Source organism: Bos taurus, chromosome 14 (assembly GCF_002263795.3).
Source record: "Bos taurus isolate L1 Dominette 01449 registration number 42190680 breed Hereford chromosome 14, ARS-UCD2.0, whole genome shotgun sequence".
Taxonomy (NCBI): Eukaryota; Metazoa; Chordata; class Mammalia; order Artiodactyla; family Bovidae; genus Bos; species Bos taurus.
Genome location: NC_037341.1, coordinates 62,824,327 through 62,847,168, shown reverse-complemented (window position 1 = coordinate 62,847,168; position 22,842 = coordinate 62,824,327). Strand labels below are relative to the sequence as shown.

General features: G+C 41.4%; 1 protein-coding gene across 5 annotated transcripts in view; it reads left to right on the top strand.

Annotated features, from left to right (window-relative positions):
• Positions 1-22,842, top strand: part of GRHL2 (grainyhead like transcription factor 2) — a 170,572-nt gene that overhangs the window by 42,067 nt on the left and 105,663 nt on the right. For all 5 annotated transcript variants that reach the window (XR_009490532.1, XR_009490531.1, XR_009490530.1 and 2 more), the window contains exons 2-4: positions 2,287-2,482; positions 10,950-11,017; positions 15,551-15,944. Coding sequence is in view for 2 of the 5 variants with exons in the window: in XM_025001874.2 (XP_024857642.1) it covers positions 2,287-2,482; positions 10,950-11,017; positions 15,551-15,944 (658 nt within the window). In the remaining 3 variants the exon portion in view is untranslated. The remainder of the gene's footprint in view (positions 1-2,286; positions 2,483-10,949; positions 11,018-15,550; positions 15,945-22,842) is intronic.

Here is a 22,842-nt window from a genome sequence, read left to right as displayed (position 1 = left end):
TTCCCCAGTTAGGTTGTTCCATGATATTAAGCAGAGTTCCCTGTGCTATACAGTAGGTCCTTGTTGGTTATTTGTTCACATCAGTCAGAATGGCTGTCATCAAAAAATCCAGAAGCAATAGATGCTGGAGAGGGTGTGGAGAGAAGGGAAGCCTCCTACAGCCTTGGTGAGAATGTAAATTGGTGCAGCCGCTAAGGGAAAAGGGTTGGTAAAGAATCCGCCAGCCATGCAGGAGATCCTGGTTTGAGTCCTGGGTTGGGAAAATCCCCTGGAGAAGGGATAGGCTACCCACTCCAGTATTCTGGTCTGGAGAATTCCATGGATTATACAGTCCAGGGGGTCACAAAGAGTTGGACACAACTGAGCAACTTTCACTCACTCACTTCACTAAGGAAAAAACAGTATGGAGGTTCCTCAAGAAACTGAAAATAGTGCTGTCTTTATGTAAGGCACGAAGAAACCGAACCTCAGGCAGTGTTCCTCCTCGGTAAACAGTGAACAGAGACTCACTTCCAGAGACTGTGCTGCTCCGTGTCACCACACAGCCGAATGGTTAGAAAGGCCTTCCACCAGGATTTTCCTGTTTACTTCCAGAAACTTGGTTTTTACCCTTTTAATTCAATTCATGTACAGTTGGGTCATTATTTTCTCTTTCCTCCCAATCAGTTCCACCAAACCACTGGCACAAAGAGTTCAAACCATCTAAAATTTGGAGACCATCTAAAATTCCACTCTGCTCAATGTGGATTTCCCACTCGCACCCCCCAACATATGTCACCAATGTCAGTGTCATTTTCTGACCCTCCGTCAATGCATGACACCATGCCTCCACACAAAGGGCCCTCAACACAGCCTTTGTTGTGAGTTCACACCAAGGTTCCATCACAAAGTGAGCTGGAAGACCATCTACCGTTGAGGGCCCTGCAGGAATACCAGCAAAAAGGTTTGTCTTTACTGAATGACCATCGGTTCTTGCTGGATGAATTTCCACTGATTGGCGTACATGCTGCCTTTGCAGCCCTGCCACTTCTCTGTGTCAGGTTACCCTGAGTAGACCCAGGTGTTACTGAAATACAATGTCTCATTGTTACTTTCTGATTTCATTTCAATGAACAAGCCTGGGGTGTGCTGCTGAGGACTGTGGTGGTTTAGAGGTGAAAGTGAAAGTCACTCAGTTGTGTCCAACTCTTTGCAACTCTGTGGAGTATAGCCCACCAGGCTCCTCTATCCATGGAATTATCCAGGCAAGAATACTGGAGTGGGTAGCCATTCCCTTCTCCAGGGGATTTTCTCGACCTAGGGATCAAACCCAGGTGAGTCACCTGCATTGCAGGTGGATTCTTTACCATCTGAACCACCAGGTACTTGAGTTATTATTGAATCCTCCTTAAAAAATTGCTTTGATGGTCATTTCCTGCTTTACCTGAGTTTGGCTTGGTTAGGACCGACAGCTCCAACCCCTCTTGTCTGCTGAAGATTCTCCAGGTGCCCTCCTCACTCTCCATGATGATCTTTTATGATCTGTAGCTTCGATGTCCTTTAAATATAGTAGGATCCCATGGAACACAGGACTCATGTACAGAGTTCATCTCTTTCCTGTTGCTTCACATCCGTATGATGCATCATATCTGCAGTACTCCTTGCGCCTTGTTTCTGTAGCTTCTATTGCCTTTTAAATTAAAGGACATGGATTGGTCTATAGGGAAATGGCAATCCACTCCAGGACTATTGCCTGGAAAATCCCATGGACAGAGGAGCCTGGTAGACCACAGTCCATGGGGTCGCAAAGAGTCGGACACGACTGAGCAACTTGACTTCACTTCATAGTGTAAATTACACTAGATAAAACTGTTTTTTAACTGCCATTAACACGCCAATGACTTTTAATGTGTTGCACATATTTATACACTAGAACTTACAGAATTAAATGAAACCTGTTCCCTTCCAAGATTTCATTCTAATATATATTAATGAAGGATAATCAAATAAAATGATTTGGCTCCTGAACTGATTGGTTATGAAAAGCTGAGTGTGGAGGGAGTCAACTTACACTACTTCTACACTACCTTTTAAAGGCCATTATTACCTCTCCTGGACAGTAAAGAAATAAATCAGTGGCTTTATCAATGTGACGGGACCATCACTTTGGTCTTAATCTTCCTTCTCTTCCATTCTGGGGAAGTACAAGTGAACCAAATAACGTGCATATTTTTATTCCACGTGTATATTTAGTGGGAAAAAAGAACACTTCTCTGATCAGGAATCTAATTTCTCTTGCTTTCGCAGTAATAAACGACTGGTGGCCTTAGTGCCCATGCCCAGTGAGCCTCCATTTAATACCCGAAGAGCCTACACCAGTGAGGATGAAGCCTGGAAGTCGTATTTGGAGAACCCCCTGACGGCGGCCACCAAGGCAATGATGAGCATCAACGGTGACGAGGACAGCGCGGCCGCGCTTGGCCTGCTGTACGACTACTACAAGGTAGACCGCGGAGCCCCGCCTCCCTCCGCCCTCGGCCCCTAGGTCCGCCCCTCTCTGTGGGCAGAGAGGGCAAACTTCGTCCCAGGCCAGAGAACCAAGGGTATTTCCACACTCACCGTGGAACTCAGCCTCTTCCTTGTCTCGTTGCTTCCCTGCTTTCCCGTCTATGAAGCCCAACTTCACCCCTGCCCAGAGGGAGTTTTCCTTTCGGATACTGACTTCCGTGCCCTCTGTTTACAAGCATACATAGTATCTACATTTAATGCCTGCAAGGCAGGAGACCTGGGTTCAGTCCCTGGGTTGGGAAGATCCCCTGGAGAAGCGAAAGGCTACCCACTCCAGTGTTCTGGCCTGGAGAATTCCATGGACTGTATAGTCCATGGGTTGCAGAGTCCGACACAACTGAGTGACTTTCACTTTCACATTTAATTCCTACTTCATATCATATTGCAGTACTTCTTTGCTGCCATTTTTACTCTATGATTTTTGGTGAATAAAGAATATTGCATTGTGTGGCTGTACCATAATTTAGTCATTGCTGTTTTGGGGCATTGAAGCTGCTTTTATTTCTTATTTTATTATTATTTTAAAATTAAGTACTGTGGGACTTCCCTGGCCATCAGTGGTTAAGACTCTGTGCTTCCACTGAAGGGGGCATGGGTTCCATCCCTGGTTGGGGAACTAAGATCCCTCATGATGCATGGTGCAGCCAAAAATAAATAAATTAATAAAATGAAATAAATACATGAAAGAATGAGAACCTTTATGTTTTTGTTTATTTATTTTCTGGCTGAACCCTGTGATGTGCAGGGTCTTAGTTCCCCGACCAGGGACTGAACCCAGTCCCATGGCAGTGAAAGCAGCAGTAAAAGTGCCAAGTCCTAACCACGGGAGTGCCAGGGAACTCCCTAGTTTGCTTTTAGATATTCCATTTTATAAGAAACATCAGGATTTCTAGATTTTTCACTTTTGTAAGAAATACGCCAATGAATGCTTTTATGGTAGACTTTTGCAGCAATTCCAAAATCTGTCTCCCTTTGTTTCACCGGGCACTCAGTATTTATTTTGAAAAACCCTTAAAACAAAATGAATGTAATTCATTTGCATTATAAAAATACTTGTCACAGGTACCTTCAAAACAGGAGTATTTCAGGAAATTGAACAAACATTGGTCTGTCTCTACTATAAAGGACTATATCTGGTATGACCTGCTTCCTTAGAACCATTGAAATGTAAAAAGTCAACAAGTATTTACTGATTGAGGATATTTATTGCCTGATTTGATTGTAAACACCTGGGCTTCTGCTGGGATTGGCACAAAGGTGAAAATGGCTGTGTTTATTTTGCCGGTTGGGTGCAACTCTTTAGAATAAGCACTAAATCCTCCTCTTGCCCTCTCCCTCCATCAGGAGAAAATCACACGGGAGGAATTTCTATTTTAGTTAAGCGTCAGTCTCGGTTTCCTACTTCCTTCCTGCATCCCAGTTCCTGTTTCCTTCCAGCAGTCTCCACCATTGCAAGTTGTGCTGCCTCCTGTGTCTCTCCTAAACCAGAGTTTTCATGCTTTCCAAGGATCTCCCACCAACACCAACACCAGTACCAACCCTGGCACTGACCGACCACCCCCAAGCCTACTCTTTGACCAACGTTCCCTAAAATTATTCATTCCTTTTCCAGCTTCCTCTAATTTTCTCTATTAAAACTCTAAGGAGGGCTCCCTCTGTGGGGAGAGAAAATACAGTCAAGCCAAGTTGTGCTTGTTAGTCTCTCAGTTGTGTCCGACTCTATGCGACCTTATGGACTGTACTGCCAGGCTCCGCTGTCCATGGAACTTTCCAGGCAAGAATACTAGAATGGGTTGCCACTCCTTTCTCCAGGGAATCTTCCTGACCCAGGGATCGAACCTGGGTGGGTCTCCTGCACTGCAGGCAGATTCTTCACCATCTGAGACAGGGAAGCCCCAAGCTGTGCTTATTAAAGATGAGATATTGAGTTGGTCAAAAAGTTGGTTCAAGTTTTTCTGTAAGCTGTTATGAGCAAACATTTTGGCCAACCCGATACAAGGTTTGAGTAACTGATAGGTTGGCCCATCCAGGCTATTTTAAATGAGGATATTATTGACTCAAATAAATGCATCTTTTATGGTTAGAAAGTGATGGAGAAATAAATGAAAGGCATTCCACTTGCACCCTTGCAGTCTAGGCTGACTTTTCCCCCTTACTAAGAGAGCTGGAATTGGCAGATTTCACAGCTGTCTTGTGAAGGTATACAATTCCCAACATGACTCGTGACCTAGCAAAAAGGGGCTTTAAATTTGGGAACTGGGGTCCACATGAGAGAAGGTAGGGTCTAGTCTCCATTTCATGCAAGCAGGGCAGTTTCCTACACGGAACAGGGAGCACCCGAAAAAAACTGAGCCTGAAAAACAAAGACGGTTTCTCGGCAGGCTTTCTTTTCTTCTTTTGTTTGTGGCTGTTTTATATATTTAAATCCTTTTTGACTGAAAAGCTAATTTGAGAAACACAAGGATAATTTCTAAACGTTTTGGGGTGAACATTTTCAGAATGTATTAAGGATGGTACAGAACTTATCATGTTAGACTGTTTCATGTTCTAGGCTACTTCTTGAGGGTTTCGATTTATTAGACTTTTGTGTTAATACTTAATGTTTGGAAATGATCTCATCCCTAGAAATTGCAAAGCAATTTTTATTTATTATAAAAAATAGTTAAGCTTGACACTCATTAAAATCTGGTAACATATCATTAAAGTGACTATGATTTAATAACTTGGGTCATTAAAACTTTTTGGTAACCTATATAACTTCATTAAGCAAATATGTTAGTAATAGTTTTATAAGACTATGAAGAAATATATTAAGATAATTTTGAAGAAACATATTGTTCTTATTTTTTAAAAACAGATTTTATTCCATTACTGCCATAATTTCAGATATCTTTATTAGATGACAGTTCTTTCATATTAATGAAAAAGAGAAATATACCTTGAAACAAAACTCATTAGTAATTTAGGAAAGAATTTAATTTCCCATAGGTTCAAAGGATAAAGTATTAGTAAATATGGTACCTAGATTACCTCTCCTTTTGTACATTATTAATATTAAAAAGAAAGTTGAAATTCTGCTTTCATAAATATTTTAAGATACAGAGTAGGGAGTTTACATAAAACTCACTTTGAGGATATGGAGAAAATGGAACCCTCCTACGCTGTTGGTGGGAATGTAAATTGGTTCAACAACTGGAAAACGGAGGTTTCTCAAAAAACTAAAAATAGAACTACCATATGACCCCACAATTCCACTCTCAGATATATATTAGAAAAAACCCAAAACACTAATTCACAAAGATATGTGTACCTCACTGTTCATAGCAACATTATTGACAATTGCTAAGATATAGAAGCAACCTAAGTGTCCATCGATGGGTGGATAAAGATGTGGTGTGTGTGCGCACACACACACACAGTGGAATACTGGTCAGTCATAAAAATGAAACTTGCCAGTTGTAACAACGCGGATGGACTAAGAGGATATTATGTTTAGTGAAATGTCAGAGAAAGACAAATGCTATATAATGTCACTTATATGTGAAATCTAAAAAATAAAAACACACCAGTGAATATAACAAAAAAGAAACATACTCAGATATAGAGAACAAATTGGTAGTTACCAGTGGGGAGATGGAAGAGAGAGAGGAGGGGCAAGTTTGGGGTGGGGATTAAAGGTTACAAACTACTATGCATAAAATAAATAGGCTACAAAGATAAATTGTACAACACAGGGAATAGCACCAATATTTTATAATAACTAAATGTAGTATGATCTTTAGAAACTGGAGATTACTGTGTTGTACACCTGAAACTTATATAACATTGGACATCAACCAGACCTCAAATAAATAAGTAGTCATCACTACTTTGGAGAAGGCAATGGCACCCCACTCCAGTACTCCTGCCTGGAAAATCCCATGGACGGAGGAGCCTGGTGGGCTGCAGTCCATGGGGTCACTAAGAGTCGGACACGACTGAGCAACTTCACTTTCACTTTTCACTTTCATGCATCGGAGAAGGAAATGGCAACCCACTCCATGTTCTTGCCTGGAGAATCCCAGGGACAGGGGAGCCTGGTGGGCTGCCATCTATGGGGTCGCACAGAGTCAGACAAGACTGAAGTGACTTAGCAGCAGCAGCATCACTACTTGCTCTGTCCATGGGATTTCCCAGGCAAGAATACTGGAGTGGTTTTTCTTTTCCTACCCCAGGGGATCTTCCTGACACAGGGATCAAACCCACGTCTCTTGTGTCTCCTGCATTGGCAGGTGGATTCTTTACCACTAGTGCCACCTGGGAAGCCCCATTTAATCTTAACCACTTCCTTAAAGGCCCTGTCTCCAAGTATAGTCACATTGGAGATTAGTGTTTTAACATACAAATATTGGAGGCATACAATTCAGTCTATAACACTCTACCCTGTTTAAAAAATGCTTTAATGGAATCTATTTGAAAATAAGCTCAAAACTTTAAAATATGCATTTGAAGCTTAGATGTAATCTATTATAAAAATAACCAAAATGCTAGAATTTGTCATAATTTAAAGACTCAGATACTAGCCTAGTTCTCTATTCGGTTCAAGCTACTTACCAACAACAGAGCCAACAACAGCTCTGAAGTCAATTGTGACCTTTTGATTAATTTCAGGCATGACAGAAAAATATGACAGATTTCATTTGTTATTTTTATGTGGTTTGGTTTACTTTAGCTTACTTTACTTTCCCCCTGAAGAAGCTGGTGATTCGTAATCATCTGATTCTAGCTCTGGTGAAAGTATTCTTCCCTGGCCCGTTGGTTCCTCTCTATTCTGTTGACCTGGTGCTGCTGGACACCAAGATGTTTGTTTGTTTGTCTAACCATTTGGTCATCCATTTATTCATCCATCCATCCAACAAGTGCTAATTCACCACGACCTTCCAGCAATGGTGTTAGATATTAGGGGGGTGGGTTGAGTATCCAAAGGCAGATGGGACCCCATTTAAGACCTTAGTGAGGTCACAGTCCAGGACATCTGTAACAGTCCCGTAAACCTATAACAACAGTGCATGGCCGTAAATACTATGAAAGTGATGTGCTCCAGGTGCAGTGAGGAGGGCGTGCCAGCCTTCCAGAGAGCTCAGGTTTTCCAGAGTTGTGCTCAGTCGCTCAGTCATGTCCGACTCTTTACGACCCCATGGACTGAAACTGGTGGTGCTGGCGGTGAAGACCCCACCTGCCAATGCAGGAGACATAAGAGACGGGAGGCAGTGCCTATTCTACGGGGAAGCAGGGGAGAGTTTTTCAGGTAGGCATACGGAGAGGGAGCATTTTAGGCAAAGCAAACAGGAGATGAGAAAACGTGGGAGGTCAAACTCCAGGATGCATTCAGTGAAATCCAAGGAATCAGCCTTGCTGAACTGTGGAGGTGAGTGAGGGGGGAGGGCAGTCAAGGTTGGTTAGGAAGGCAGCGACTCCTTCTGGAAGTGACCAGACTGGTGGGCTGGGCTTTATTCCCCCAAGAGGGAGTGCAGGGCTAGGTACATGGCCTTGTTTTTTGCTAGATGAATGAGTGAATAAATGATTTAATAAATATTCATAAGCTTTAGAAATTTTTGAAAGAAATCTTTTTATTTTTAATTTAAAAATGGAGCCTTTTGTTTTCAGTTTATATACATTATAGAAAATGGATAGAAGCTTAAAGAAAATGAAATTTCCTGTAATTTTTCTATTATATTCTTTGACATCATTTTCTCTATTACTGAAGGATTTTGAACATTGGGCTGGTAGATGGGAGAAATGACTTACACATGTTATAGCAACAGCAGCAGCAGGGAGATGGATTATGAGCAGAGAATCCAGTGAACAGGTTGTTGCGATTGTCCAGATAAAAAAGAATGAAGCCCTAAAGTAAGACCTAATGGTAGTTGTTCCCTGGGTCAGCATTTGTGAGCTTCTTCTTAAATCAGCTGCTATATTTAGTCAGTCATGCAACACAGAAACAAAGCTGTATGTTCAGGAGATCATTGAGTATTTGTTTGAATAAAAGTTGGCAACTGATTCTGTTTGTGTGTGTGTGTACGTGTATGTGTGTGTGTGTGAGAGAGAGAGATTTGATGAGAGAGCCCTATAACTAGGATCACAATAGCTCAGTTGATTCTCAGAGTAACCAAGGCGGAGTACAGAAGAAGGGCTTTGGGGAAAAGGATAATTGTAGGTTGAGTTTGAAGTGCTTGTAGGATATCCAGGGAGGGGTGTGTGGTGGTGAGTCTAGACTCGGAAGGGGCCTGAGTTCAGAGGTCTCGGTTTCTCTAAGAAGGACAGTCTTTGGGAAGCCAGAAGTAAACATGGTTCAGGGGGGCCCAGATGGGAGGGAGGAAATCTGAAGGCACGGTGGGGTCAGCCTGAAAGAGCACTCTGGTCCTTCTCAATGGAGCCAGATGGATTTGCAGGGACTAAGTGAAGGAGAGGAGAGACCAGTTAGCTGATGCAGTAACCCAGGCAAAAGAGGTGGGGGGCTGAGCCAGGAGGCAGGCCTCCACAGGGAAGTGGATGGATCTGAGTCACATGGGATTTAGTGTGGTGTCTTTAAGACTCATTCATATTATAGCATGTATCAGAATTTCATCTTTAAGACTGAATAACATTTCATTGTGTGTGTGTGTGTATATATATATATATATATATGTATGTATGTATATAAAACACATTTTGTTTACTCATTCAGCTGTAGATGGACATTTGAGTCATTTACACCTTTTGGCTATTGTGAATTATGCTGCTGTGAACATGGGTTTGCTTAGTATTAAAATTTTGTGATTATCCGTCATCTTCAGTAGATGATAGGAGTTTTGTTTTATTCATTTCGTTTCTTGTTTAGCATGTAGTAATGCTGCTACTCTGTAGACCCTCAACATCGACATGTGCATGAAGGACTTAAAATTGATTTACTTTATTTTTATTTAACAAATGCTTATAAATTTCCACGCTAAGTGCCTTTAAAAAATCAACTCTTCTAATTTTACTAAACACCCGGTGAGGTGTAGAACTACCACTATTCCTTTTTTTACAGCTGAGGAAACTCAGGCAGAGTTAGTTTGTGGTAGAGCTGAGATTTGAACCGAAACGATCAGGTCGAGGTCTGGAGTCTTAGTCACCCTGCTGTGTCGCCGCCCTCGCCCAGCTGGCTGGGCTCGCAGACACATTTGGGTGAGTGGAAACCATCCATGAGGATTGCAAGAGAAGTCCAGAAAAGAGAAACTTCTCATAAACACTCTTTTATGTCAAAATAGTGCAGGGTGCATTTTCAGTGCAAAGGTGTGTGGCTAGAAGGAAGATCTGGAGATTTAGGGGAAAAACAAAATTGAAAAACAAAAAAATCAAAAACATCCAACCAGACAAACAAATCTAAACCCACTGTTCATGTATTTGAGAACTGTGGTAGAGATAGAAAAGCGATCCATAGTGCCGTCGAGTGATTAGATGATGCTCAGACACACAGGTGGTCGGGGTGTCCCTTCTCTCAAGTAGCGCTTTTTCAATAATCTTTCAGGTAATGCGTTGGCACTGTAGTTGTGAAGTCCATAATAAAAGTGCCTTAGAAGAAGAAGGGTGGAAGGCAATGGCACCCCACTCCAGTACTCCTGCCTGGAAAATCCCATGGACGGAGGAGCCTGGTGGGCTGCAGTCCATGGGGTTTCTAAGAGTCGGACACGACTGAATGACTTCACTTTCACTTTTCACTTTCATGCACTGGAGAAGGAAATGGCAACCTACTCCAGTGTTCTTGCCTGGAGAATCCCAGGGACGGGGGAGCCTGGTGGGCTGCCATCTATGGGGTCGCACAGAGTTGGACATGACTGAAGCGACTTAGCAGAAGAAGAAAGGTGGAAGGAAGGCAAGCCGTGAGCTATGTAGGGAGGTTGGATAAAGATGGCCCAGGTATTAGGTGTTGCCTCACCACTGAACGGTGCAGCCCACTACCCAGTTTTCCCCTCTACATGTCAGTCTGGACTCCCTCATCACAGTGGGGGGTCAGTCCTGTTCCTTAATGGGATACTTGTAGCTCCAAGATGCTTTTTCTCTGCTCCAGAGTACAGATACCCTTTCCCCTCATCTGTGCCCAACCAAGGAGGGGAGGACTCAAGAGGTGCGCAGGTCCAGCGATAACTGCCTGTGTCAGCGGAGCACAGCAGAATCAGGATTGCTGTGACTTTGCATCAGTCATCACCGTTTTGTGTCTGGTCCGCTTCATTGCTACTCAGGCCTCTCACCTTTAACCATCTCCTGGCCATTGCAAATTTGCCACCTTTCTCCAGAGAATGTTCCGTTTCATTTTCTTTGCTTATGCTGGTGTCAAGCTCTCTGCACAAGGTCACAGTTGCATCTATGTAAGTCTGACTGACGGTTGGTCATGATTTCAGGTTCCTCGAGACAAGAGGCTACTGTCTGTAAGCAAAGCAAGCGACAGCCAAGAGGACCAGGATAAGAGGTATGATGATATACATAGGAGTATGCCTGACTCCCCAGATAACTCCTTTTTTATGTTTTTGACAACAATAGTATTAAACTATAACTTTTGTTCTTGAGAGGGTATGGGAGTTAAGAAGCTTAATGTCTGCTCCCTGTCTTTTGGAGCCTGGACCAAAACCGGATTTCTCAGTTGGAAGAGCAAATCGTAGTTTTTGGTTTTGCAATTTGCAGAGGTTCATTAGTGTCTTCCAAGGAGGCTGCAAATCCCAAGAGACAGAGATGATATACTGGAAAGATAGCCCACTGCTAGTGTGAACTTTTCTGTTAATTCAGTGGCTGTGTAACTGCGATGAGGCTCTTGAGGGAGTGAGACATTTGAAGATGACCTTTGGTAAGGGGGAGAGGAAGGAGGCCAGGCTGATCTCAGTCCAGGGAGGAGCTGGTAGGGAGCCGTGGGTGGCAGAGGACACTGTCAGGGTGCAGGGGCAGGAAAGATATTAGGAGACCATAGGTAACACTCTTTTCCTTCAATCCTGAATTAAGAACCAGTTGAAAAACAAGACACAGATTGAAATTAAAAAGGAAAATAAATCAATTTTATTTCTGATGAAGCTAATTAGAGAATGTGATTTTGAACGGGCAATTTGTAACATATCAGTACTGACTTGGATATGACCTATTATCCAGTCCCAGGCAGGACTTCAGGCCTCCCTGAAGGGATGTATGGCCTGGCCAAGGTGACTGGAGTGTCTGTCCCCTTTCTTTGGCCAAGATGATCCAGACATAAAAGAGGACCCATAAAGGTCTGAACCACCTTGCTCAGCTACTTCTCCCAAAGTAGCTCTGGAACACAACCAATCAAATATATCTCTTCCCTGCAGAGGAATGGAGAAGCCCCAGTGCTTTTCTGTTGGAGGGTTTTCCACTTGGAAACATGAAGCCAAGAGAAATGAAGTCTCCTACTAAAACAGATGTCAGAATCTGGCCTGCCCTTGATAGGAACTGCTGTGACCCTGCGATCTTGTCATGTGACTAGCAGTGGGGACCACCCTGCCATCCAGTGGTATTGTCCATGTGTCACCTCCAGGGCACACCCCCAGCAGAAGGTCAAGGCTGTCTGCATATGATTTGCTGTTCCAAGGGGATCTTCTGGAACTTTATGCTGCTTTGGGGACCCGGGCACTGGTTAGTAGCAGTGATGACAGGGAGAAAGAGGCTGATACTCTTCAGGTCCAATAACTTTTCCTCCATCCAGTCAGTATTTAATAAGCTAAAGAGGTTTAAGTCCTACACCAGTAATCACAGAAAGATTAGGGACGCATGCAGGAGGTGGAGATGGGGAGAGAAATGAATCTAAAATGTGCTCTGTATGTATCGTAATAGACACAAGAGGCCCTGTTTTGGTGAAGTATCTTTTAGAGCAACCTTAAAGACTGACAGCTGCCCATTGTATTTTAAAGGCCGTTTTTATGATATCTATGGAGTGCCTTAAAAAAAAAACTGGCAGTGAGGTATAGACAAATTACCTTGTATAGACTAATTATGACTTTGTAGACTTCTGGTTAAATGTAATTTGGAAGGATATCATTTGGTCTGCAGTGTACTCATGAATTAGGGTGCCATGGGCTGGCATAAAATCATTACAAATGTTTGTATACAGAAGTCACCACTTTGAAAAGTAATCTCAAGGAGATGAGTCCAGTTTTTTTTTTTTTTAAGAGTATATTTTCATCACCATTCCTAGCATTGCATTTTTTCCTCATGTTATAATGTTTGGTTCAATTTTAAATTCTATTGCAAGTGAGTCAGTATCTCACAATTGCTCTTAACTTTGCTCAGATCACCCATTTTTGGGGATGACTTTCAAAGTTCTCTGGCATCAGCTTTTAATGTCAGTGCTATCTGTAGAGGCACTGTTAACACATTATAGGACAGTGCTGAGTCTATTATTTCCTTGTCTCGTGGTAATGAAGATTCAACTATATTTGCACGACTCTATTCGCTTGCTTATTTATTTGTTTATAAGCATGCCCAAAATATTTTGACTTGTGTTTCTTGTTTAGAATCCAAGTGTTTTACATGAAATGCAGACTTAAGAAATTTGGACTGAAGTGGACTCTGATGGTAGAGGAGTTGATGAATTTAGAATATTTTGGCCAAGCCAGTAAGACCATGATTGCGCAAAGCCCAAAAGTGTGAAGAAAGTAGATAATTGCTTTGGTAGCTACTGAACATAGACCGACCCTTCTACACTCAACTTGCAGGATATTATCCAAAGGGTACTGCATAAAATGAGTTTGGGAGATTCTGGGTTACAATTAAACTTTTGGAGGAACCGCTGGGGGCCTTTACTGTGTTCACGGCTGTGACCCACCAGGGTGGTCTTCTTGTTGTGGCAATAGCATCTTTTTTAAAAATATTGATTCTATCGTGGACTCCTTTCTTGAGGAACATGTATTAACATGCCATGTGATGTTCTAAACAACAAGGTTTAGAAAATACTGATATAAATGGGTGGTCTGGGTTTTGGCATCATCCGCTCACTGGATTCAGATTAAACGTAATATCTAATTTTCACTGTGTCTTAGACACAGATTCATTGTATTGATTTGGCCACAAAAGCAGGTTATTACTGAAAGCCAGTATGTTTATAGACTCGTGATTTTATTCTTTAAAGGATTCCTTTCTAGAGTGGTTTCTTTAGGTCTGTGGCTGACTCAGAGAGGTTCAGGTATTTTTCTGTTGGCTTTGCTCATGAGGAGCCATTTTCTCCCCAAGCTTCCCTTTGAAGTTTTATCTGAAAAATCAAAGCTAAAAATACCAAGCCCTGTTTGAGAGTTAGGCAAGTTCAGAGGCCAGTTGACTTCCTTTACAGAGAGGAGCCAGGAGAGCTCAATTCTTAGAAGAACCAATTTTGTTCAAACATTTCTCCTGATGAAAAATGCCTATAAACCCCAGAAAGCACCTGCTGGTTTAAAAAAAGCAGACACCAGGGACAGGGCTGCATACAAAACATGCATTTTCTTTCTGTCATTCAGGATAATCTATAAATAAGTAAGAGATGGCCTCAAACCTTACTGACTACTAGGACTTGGTTAGTAAAATCACTTTGCTGTCAACAGTGCTCATTTAGTAAGAAGTTGCTCTTTGCTTCTGCTCTCACTCAAAATCCTGCAGTATAGATACAAATAGTTCATCCTATCCTGGTAAGAATTAATTTTCTAAATCCTTTTTTTTTTCTCTTTGTACCAGTCAGGAGGTGTGAGATCTGAGAGCTCTTGTCTTACATAAGCCCAGTTACACCACTTCCTTAAGTCCTGATAGTAATTCAATGCTCAGGATATCAATGAGCTCATGGTTTTTCTCAATTAAGTGAAAATATTTTAATGACAAGTTCTCATTATCTTATTTTTATCTGCAAAGGGTTTAGCCTGCAGAACAGTGAAAACTTTTCTTCCCAATCTTCTCCTTCAACCTATTGTTCTGCCCCTAATTTTTAAATTACTGTGAATTTTTTAAAAATTATTTTTAATTGAAAGATAATTGCTTTACCAGTATTTACCAGTACCACAAAACCAGTATTGTATTGGTTTCTACCAAATCCCTGTGTTTTTAAAAAAGGCTATTTAAATTTTTTTCTTTTGAAAGCTTTCAAACATACTCATTAAAAAAACGGTGGTATAATGAACCCCCAAAGACCCATTCCATCCTCCAGATTCAGTACTTGATAACTTTTTCTTACACCTATTTATTCTTCACCATTTCTTTCTTTCCCTTTTTTCTTTCTTTTTTTAAAAAATTTTATTGCAATAGTATTTAAAATAAGTTCCTGGCTTACTTTATGTCATTTCACCTGTGACATGACATATTTAGAGATCCATATCCACTTGATATGGATCTCTAAATAAACAAGGACCTTTTATTACATAATCTCAAAATCATTATCACATCTAAGTGAATGAACAATACTCTTAACATCAGCTAACTTTCAGTTCATATTTGATTGTCTCAAAAATCCCATTGCCTCATAAATACCTGTTTGGCTTTTTAGATCGGGATCCAAACAAGATCTGCTCGTCCTATTTGGCTGTCATGCCTTTTAAATCTCTTAACCTAGAACAAGTCTCCCACCTTTCTTTCTTTTTTCATGCCTCTAACTTATTGAGGAAACCAGGTCAGTAAGATGTGTGATATTCTGGTTTGTATGATTGTTTCTTTTCAGTGTTGTTTAAATTATTCTTTCATCTCCCGTATAGCCTAAGAACTGGAAGTTAGATATAAAGCTTGGTTTGATTTAGAGTCAACATTTGTTTTTTGTTGAGCATTTTCTAGGTGGGGCTGATCGCATGCTACCAGGAGGCACATGGGGGTGCTTGTCCTACTTCTAGTGATGGAAAGATCCATTTCATTCCATTGTAAAGCTCACCATCAATTTTTTTTCCCCTAATGCATTAGCATCCGCTGATTCTTGCTTGCATCAGTTATTAGGAGTTGCAAAATGATGATTTTTCTAATTCTATCCTGTTGCTGGGGGGCGGGTTTCAATACACAGAAACTGTCTCGGCACGAGTGAAGCCCAGAGTAATTTGAGCGGAGGAGAAAACCGAGTGCAGGTCCTGAAGACTGTTCCAGTGAACCTTTCCCTGAATCAAGACCACCTGGAGCATTCCAAGCGGGAGCAGTACAGCACGAACGTCCCCGAAAGCCCAGCCATCATCCCCGTGTCAGGAATCACAGTGGTGAAGGCTGAAGATTTCACCCCGGTTTTCATGAGCCCACCTGTGCACTATCCCCGGGGAGAAGGGGAGGAGCAACGCGTGGTTATCTTTGAACAGACTCAGTATGGCGTGCCGTCCATGGCCGGCCATAGCACCTACCTCAAGGACGACCAGCGGAGCACCCCGGACAGCACTTACAGCGAGAGCTTCAAAGACGGAAACACAGAGGTGAGTCCCTGGCTCTTACATCAGGAGCCCGAACCGAAACCCAGAACCCATACCTAACTTTTTTCCTCTGTTTGCTTTAAAAAAAAAAAAAAAAGTATTTATTTCTTTTTGGCTGCACGGGATCTTCATTGCTGCATGCTGGCTCTCTCTAGTTGTGGTGAATGGGGCTACTCTCTAGTTGCCGTGCATCGGCTTCTCGTTGCGGTGGCCTTTCTTGTTGAAAAGCACGGGCTTTTGGGGACCCGGGCTTCAGCAGTTTCAGCGAATGGGCTCTACAGCATAGGCTTAATAGTTGTGGCCCCCGGACTTAGCTGTTCCACGGCACGTGGGATCTTCCTGGACCGGGGGTAGAACTGTCTCCAGCATTGGCAGGTGGATTCTTTACCACTGAGCCCCCCAGAAAAGCCCTTTATTTGCTTTTTATGTGGGATGAGTGAATTCAACTGTGAGTTCATTTTTTTTTAAAAAACATGTTTGCTTCTTTCCTTATAAACAGATTTTATTAAAACACAGGTTGTGTGGAGCAATATTCTCATTTTCCTGACTCTGAGATGACAGATTCCTCTATTGGCTTTAGTTTTAGTCTTAAAATCAAATATTTGTGAAGAACAGAGCTGTTTGTGTGGAAGTTTCCTACTTTTTAAAGTTTTCACCTTGACTTCTAGTTTGTAACCTTCCAAATTGGAGCCAAAGGTGTTGCCTGCCCATCATTTTTTAAAAACGAAGCAACTCTTCTTTAAAAACTTATTTATTTTTAATTGAAGGATAATTGCTTTATGATATTGTGTTGGTTCCTGCCATACAGCGGCATGAATCTGCCATAGGGGTACATATGTCCCTTCCCTCTTGAACCTCCTTCCCACCCCACCCGGCCATCACAGAGCTGACGTGATGAGCTCCCTGAGTCATACGGCAGATTCCCATTGGTTGCTTTACATGTGGTGGTGTATATGTTTCCATGCTACTCTCCATTCACCCACCCTCTCCTTCCCCCACAGTGTCCACAAGTCTGGTCTCTATGTTTGCACCTCCATTCCTGCCCTGCAAATAGGTTTATCAGTACCATCTTTCTAGATTCCATATATATGTGTTAATATACAGTATTTTTTTTTCTCTTTCTGACTTACTTCACTCCGTATAATAGGCTCTAGGTTTATCTACCACTGACTCAAATGTGTTCTTTTTATGGCTGTGTAATATTCCATTGTACATATGTACCGCAGCTTCTCTATCCATTCATCTGTTGTTGGCCATCCACAGGTTGCTTCCATGCCTTGCTGCTGCTGCTGCTAAGTTGCGTCAGTCATGTCTGACTCTGTGCGACCCCGTAGATGGCAACCCACCAGGCTCCCCTGTCCCTGGGATTAGCTATTGTAAATAGTGCTTCAGTGAACACTGGGGTACATGTGTCTTTCTCAATTATGGTTTTCTCAGTGTATATGCCCAGTAGTGGGATTGTTGGGTCTTATGGTTTTATTTTTATAAAACTAGTTTTATTCCTAGCTTTTTAAGGAATCTCCATATGCTTCTCCATATGCTCCTCTGTAATAGTATCAGTTGATATTCCCACCAACAGTGAAAGAGGGTTCCATTTTCTCCACACCCTCTCCAGAATTTAATGTTTATAGATTAAAACTATATAACTCTTTAAAGACCTTGTCAGATGAAAACTCAAGGAAGAATTGGTATTATCAGTAATAAAGTGTGTATATGTATGTGTACTTTGCACCTTACAGATAGATTCTGTGTATTCTTCTCATGTGCCCAAAGAATTTGCAGAGGCAGTTGATCTTTGCTTGCTTGTTTGTTTTAAATTCACAGGTTTTAAGGGCACAGTTTGAAAATTTTGTTAATTGTATCCAGTTGTGTAACCAACATCAGAATCAACAGACGGCTTCCTCACCCTAAAAGTCTGAACTTGAAGCTCTCCCCTCCCCCCTTGCTCATGGCAAACACTCACCTGCCGTCAGTCACTATAGTTTTGCTTTATCTAAAATTTCATACAAATGGAATGATGGAGTATGCAATCTTGTATGTTCTCTTCTTTCATTTAGTATAATATTTTTGAGTTTCATCTGTGTTACTGGTTATATTAATAATTTCTTAAATTGCTGAGTAGTATTTCATGGTAAGCATATATCACAATTTATTCATCAGCTGGTGGATATTTGTTGCTTCTAGTTTTTGGCTATTATAAATAATGCTGCTGTAGACATTCAGGTTTGAATGTGGATGTATGTTTTCATCTCTCTTGGGTACATAACTATGGCTGGACTTGGTGGGTCATCTGATAAATGTATATGTAACTTTATATGGGTCATGTGGGAAATGTATGTGAAACATTGTTGTACAGTGTTTCAAGGTAGCTGTAATATTTTCATTCTCACCAGCATTACATGAGGATTCCCGAACTTTTCCACATCCTTGCCCAAGCTTGATACCACCGATCTTTTAAGCTTTACTTTAGTGTATATGTGATGTTGTCTCATTATGGTTTAAACCTGCATTTCTCTGATGTCTAGTGATGTTGAATATTATTCTGTGTGTTTATTTGACTACTTCTATAACTCTTTTTATGAAATGTCTGTTTCAAATAATTCGCCCAATTTTTAGATTGGGCTGCTGGTTTTTCTTTTATTAAGTTGTAAGAGTTTCTTAAATTGTGTAACCCTTGACCAGTTATGTTTTACAATTTGATGGCTGCTTTATTTAACTATTCAAACAGCAACACTATTTAATCTTGATAAAGTCCAATTGATCAATATTTTTCTCTTAGAATTTATGCTTTTGATATATTGTTTAAGAAATCTTGGCCTAACCTAATGTCACAAATATTTTCTGGTTTTTTTTTTCCTAAGCATTTAATAGTTTTTACCTTTTGAGTGTAGGTTTATGATCCACTCTGATATAATTTTCATATTGGATACTAGAGAATTTTCATATTGGATACTAGAGAAGTGTTGTCCCATTTTTTTTTATGTTGACATCCAGTGTTCCAGAACCACTTGTTAAAAAGGCAGTATTCTCTTCATTTAATTGCCTTGAGATCTTTGTAGAACATCAGTTGCTAATATAATTGTGAATCACCACTCCAATTTTTGACTTGGCGTATGTCATGGTTTTTTTTTTTTTTTTGAGTTTGTGTCAGCTTCTTCCACATTTCGGAGCAGTGACTCTGCATTTGAGTCACTGGTCACTGACATCTCATTTTGCCTGGCCGATTAAAGACAACAGCAGAAGGAGAAAACTTGTGGTTTTTTCCTTTCTTAAAGAGGAGTGTGGTGGCAGCATACTGAATACTTGCAGCCTGCTGCCCATTTAGTTGCCAGCAGGACAAACTTCAGCCACTGAGGCTGAAATGGTAACCTTAAACAATAATATCTTAAAATAACGAGCATTTGATGAGCACTTACTCTGTGCTGGGCATCATTCTATGTAATATGGACTCATGTAATCCTCCCAAAACTCCCACGAGGTAGGTACTACTATTGTCATCTCTGTTTTCCAAATGAGATGCATAAGGGCAGCTGTGAACATACCACAGTAAGTGGCAAAGATGGGACTTGCCACAAGCTGTTGGTCTCCAGGGCCAGCGTCCTTGACCATTAGCTCTATATTCAGAGACAACGTGGGGCCTTCTGGTTCTCAGGAGTTCCATTGCTGAACATAGTGCCTTACCCCGATGTGTTCGTTTTTTCATCTGAGTGTTCTTTATCTATGTCATTAGCTGTTTCTCATCTTTCATATGATAATAAGAGGGACAAAAGGAACCAGCTCTCTTCAGCGTTGGTAGGGGCTCACAGTAGACAGGTCACACTAGCAGCCCTTCCTTTCCTGACTCGTCATTCCTGAATGCCTGCTGCTTTCTATGAATTTGGGGAAAGAGCAGAGCGAGACAGGATAAATTCGCTGTGCTCATCAGGGTTCCATATTTTTGGGGTTCAGGGGGCTTTACATCAAGCATTCAATGTCCTTGTAGTGACAATGTTATCTTCAGGTTTGCTTCTTTGGCTTCCTGTGTGGCTTAAAATCATCTACAAGCTTCTTCTCCCTGTTCCCCTCTCCTTTTTTTTCCTATTATTTCTGGGATGAGCAGGGGTTACTTCCTCGTTGTAGTGCATGGGCTTCTCATTGCAGTATCTTCTCTTGTTGCGGAACATGGGCTCTAGGCGCACAGGCTTCAGTGGTTGCAGCAGGCTTAGAAGTTGGGGTGCATGGGCTTAGTTGCTCTGAGGTTTGTGGGATCTTCCCAGACTAGGGATTGAACCTGTGTCCCCTGCATTGGCAGGTGGATTCTTAACCAGTGGGCTACCAAGGGAGTCCCCCTGCTCCTTCTTCTTTTCTTTTTTTTTCAAACTGAGCAAGGGATCTTGTAGGGTTTTGGTATTGTTGAATATTTGGTTTGCCCTCAAGCAGTCAGGGGTGCTTCTGTAGGGAAAAGCAAATCACTCCACAAAGGAATGTGAGGTGCATACTTTTTCACCAAAGGGTTGCTACTAATGTTTTTCTCACACAGTGCAGAAATATTCCATTAGTCACAGAAGAGTCCATGGATGTGGTCCAATGTCAACGGAACCGTCACCCTATTTGGGGGATGTGTTATCAGTTGTGTTGTAGATAAAGAGGCTTATGAAAGGAAGCTATTGTATTCAGGGTTTTATTTTGAAGTGAATGAGAAAGCAACTCACCAGAAATGAAATGTGAAAATTATTTCCATTGAATTTAGTTTAGATGCTCTCCTAGTCTTGGAAATCAGTATTTACATTGCATAAGGTATTTCAATGTGATGTAAATTAATTGAAATCATCTATCATGATCTTCAGCCATGGCATTGTCAACAGGTTATAAAATTAGGTGATTTCAGAGTGATTTCACCAAGTAAATTTCACTAAGGAAAATTTGTCTAAAACCTAGTACTTCCTTTAGGCAAACTATTAAAATCCCTACTACTTGTTGAATTGGCAAGTTTCATTTGCTATTACAGATGACTTCTTCTCTCTGTATCTGTATGTGTATGTGTGTGAGTGTGTGTGTGTGGGTGAGTGTGTGTGTGTGTGTGTGTGTGTGTACTGATACCAAGGAAGGGAGCAATTTGGTTCAATTCAAGCCAGTAGCATTAAAAAGTTCTTTAATGAGTTTATTTAGCTAATTTGATTTATATTTTATTCTATATCCTCTTTGTAGTAACATTTGGTAAATATTTGTTTATACTGGGTGTTAGGCATTTTGCTAAATGTGGGAGTAGAGAGAAGGGGGTGTGCCTTGGTTTCTGTGCTCTAGAAGGTTACTATATAATCTGTGAAGAGACATAACAATGTTGCTGTTTATTGAGTATTACTGTATGCCAGGCACTGTGGTTTACACATTTTATTTAATATTTACTATGCCACAATTCTGCAAGGAAAGTATTATTTTTCCCACTTTACAGATGAAAAAACAGATCCAGAGAGCTTATGAATGTGCCAAATGTCACACAGCTAATAAGCAGAGAGTCGAGTTGATAAATATAAATCAGTGTAGTATTAACAGCTATCAGGTTTCTAAAGTGAAAGTGAAAGTCGCTCAGTCCTGTCCAACTCTTTGCGACCCCATGGACTATACAGTCCATGGAATTCTCCAGGCTAGAATACTGGAGTGGGTAGCCTTTCCCTTCTCCAGGGGATCTTCTCAACCCAGGGATCAAACCCATGTCTCCCGCATTGCAGGCGGATTCTCTACCAGCTGAGCCACAAGGAAAGCCCTATCAGGTTTCTAGGAAACATGTAAAACTTGCGAGAGGGAAGAAAGAGTTTTTATAGAAAAATCATGTGTATTGTCATTATAAAAATAAAAGTAGAAGAAAGAATTTGCTTATTCTATTCTACAATTTTGTATAAGTCAGTTAACAGAAGTCTAGCTGTAGGAATGAAGAAACTCCAGATCTCAGTGATATGATACAGTAAAAGTTGATTTCTTGCTAACAATCTTGATACAAGTCTATAGACTTGTCTTCTGATCAGGAATCCAGGTTCTCTCCATCTTCTGACATTACCGTCTCTATATTTGACTTCAGAGTCACCCTAGCTGGGGAAGAGAGACCATGGAGATGGCACACTGACTTGTAAATACATTGATCTGAAAGTGGTGCTATTCCCCCTGTTCACATTTCATTGGCTAGAACTAGTCACATGGTCTCAACTAACTGCAAGAAGCTGAGAAGTCGATTTCCTATTTAGTCCTCCAGTGTGCTCAGGAATGAGAACCATTCAGATCAGATCAGATCAGATCAGTCACTCAGTCGTGTCCGACTCTTTGCAATCCCATGAATCACAGCATGCCAGGCCTCCCTGTCCATCACCAACTCCCGGAGTTCACTCAGACTCACGTCCATCAAGTCAGTGATGCCATCCAGCCATCTCATCCTCTGTCTTCCCCTTCTCCTCTTGCCCCCAATCCCTCCCAGCATCAGAGTCTTTTCCAATGAGTCAACTCTTTGCATGAGGTGGCCAAAGTACTGGAGTTTCAGCTTTAGCATCATTCCTTCCAAAGAAATCCCAGGGCTGATCTCCTTTAGAATGGACTGGTTGGATCTCCTTGCAGTCCAAGGGACTCTCAAGAGTCTTCTCCAACACCACAGTTCAGAAGCATCAATTCTTCGGCACTCAGCCTTCTTCACAGTCCAACTCTCACATCCATACATGACCACAGGAAAAACCATAGCCTTGACTAGATGAACCTTTGTTGGCAAAGTCATGTCTCTGTTTTTGAATATGCTATCTAGGTTGGTCATAACTTTCCTTTCAAGGAGTAAGGGTCTTTTAATTTCATGGCTGCAGTCACTATCTGTAGTGATTTTGGAGCCCAGGAAAATAAAGTCTGACACTGTTTCCACTGTTTCCCCATCTATTTCCCATGAATT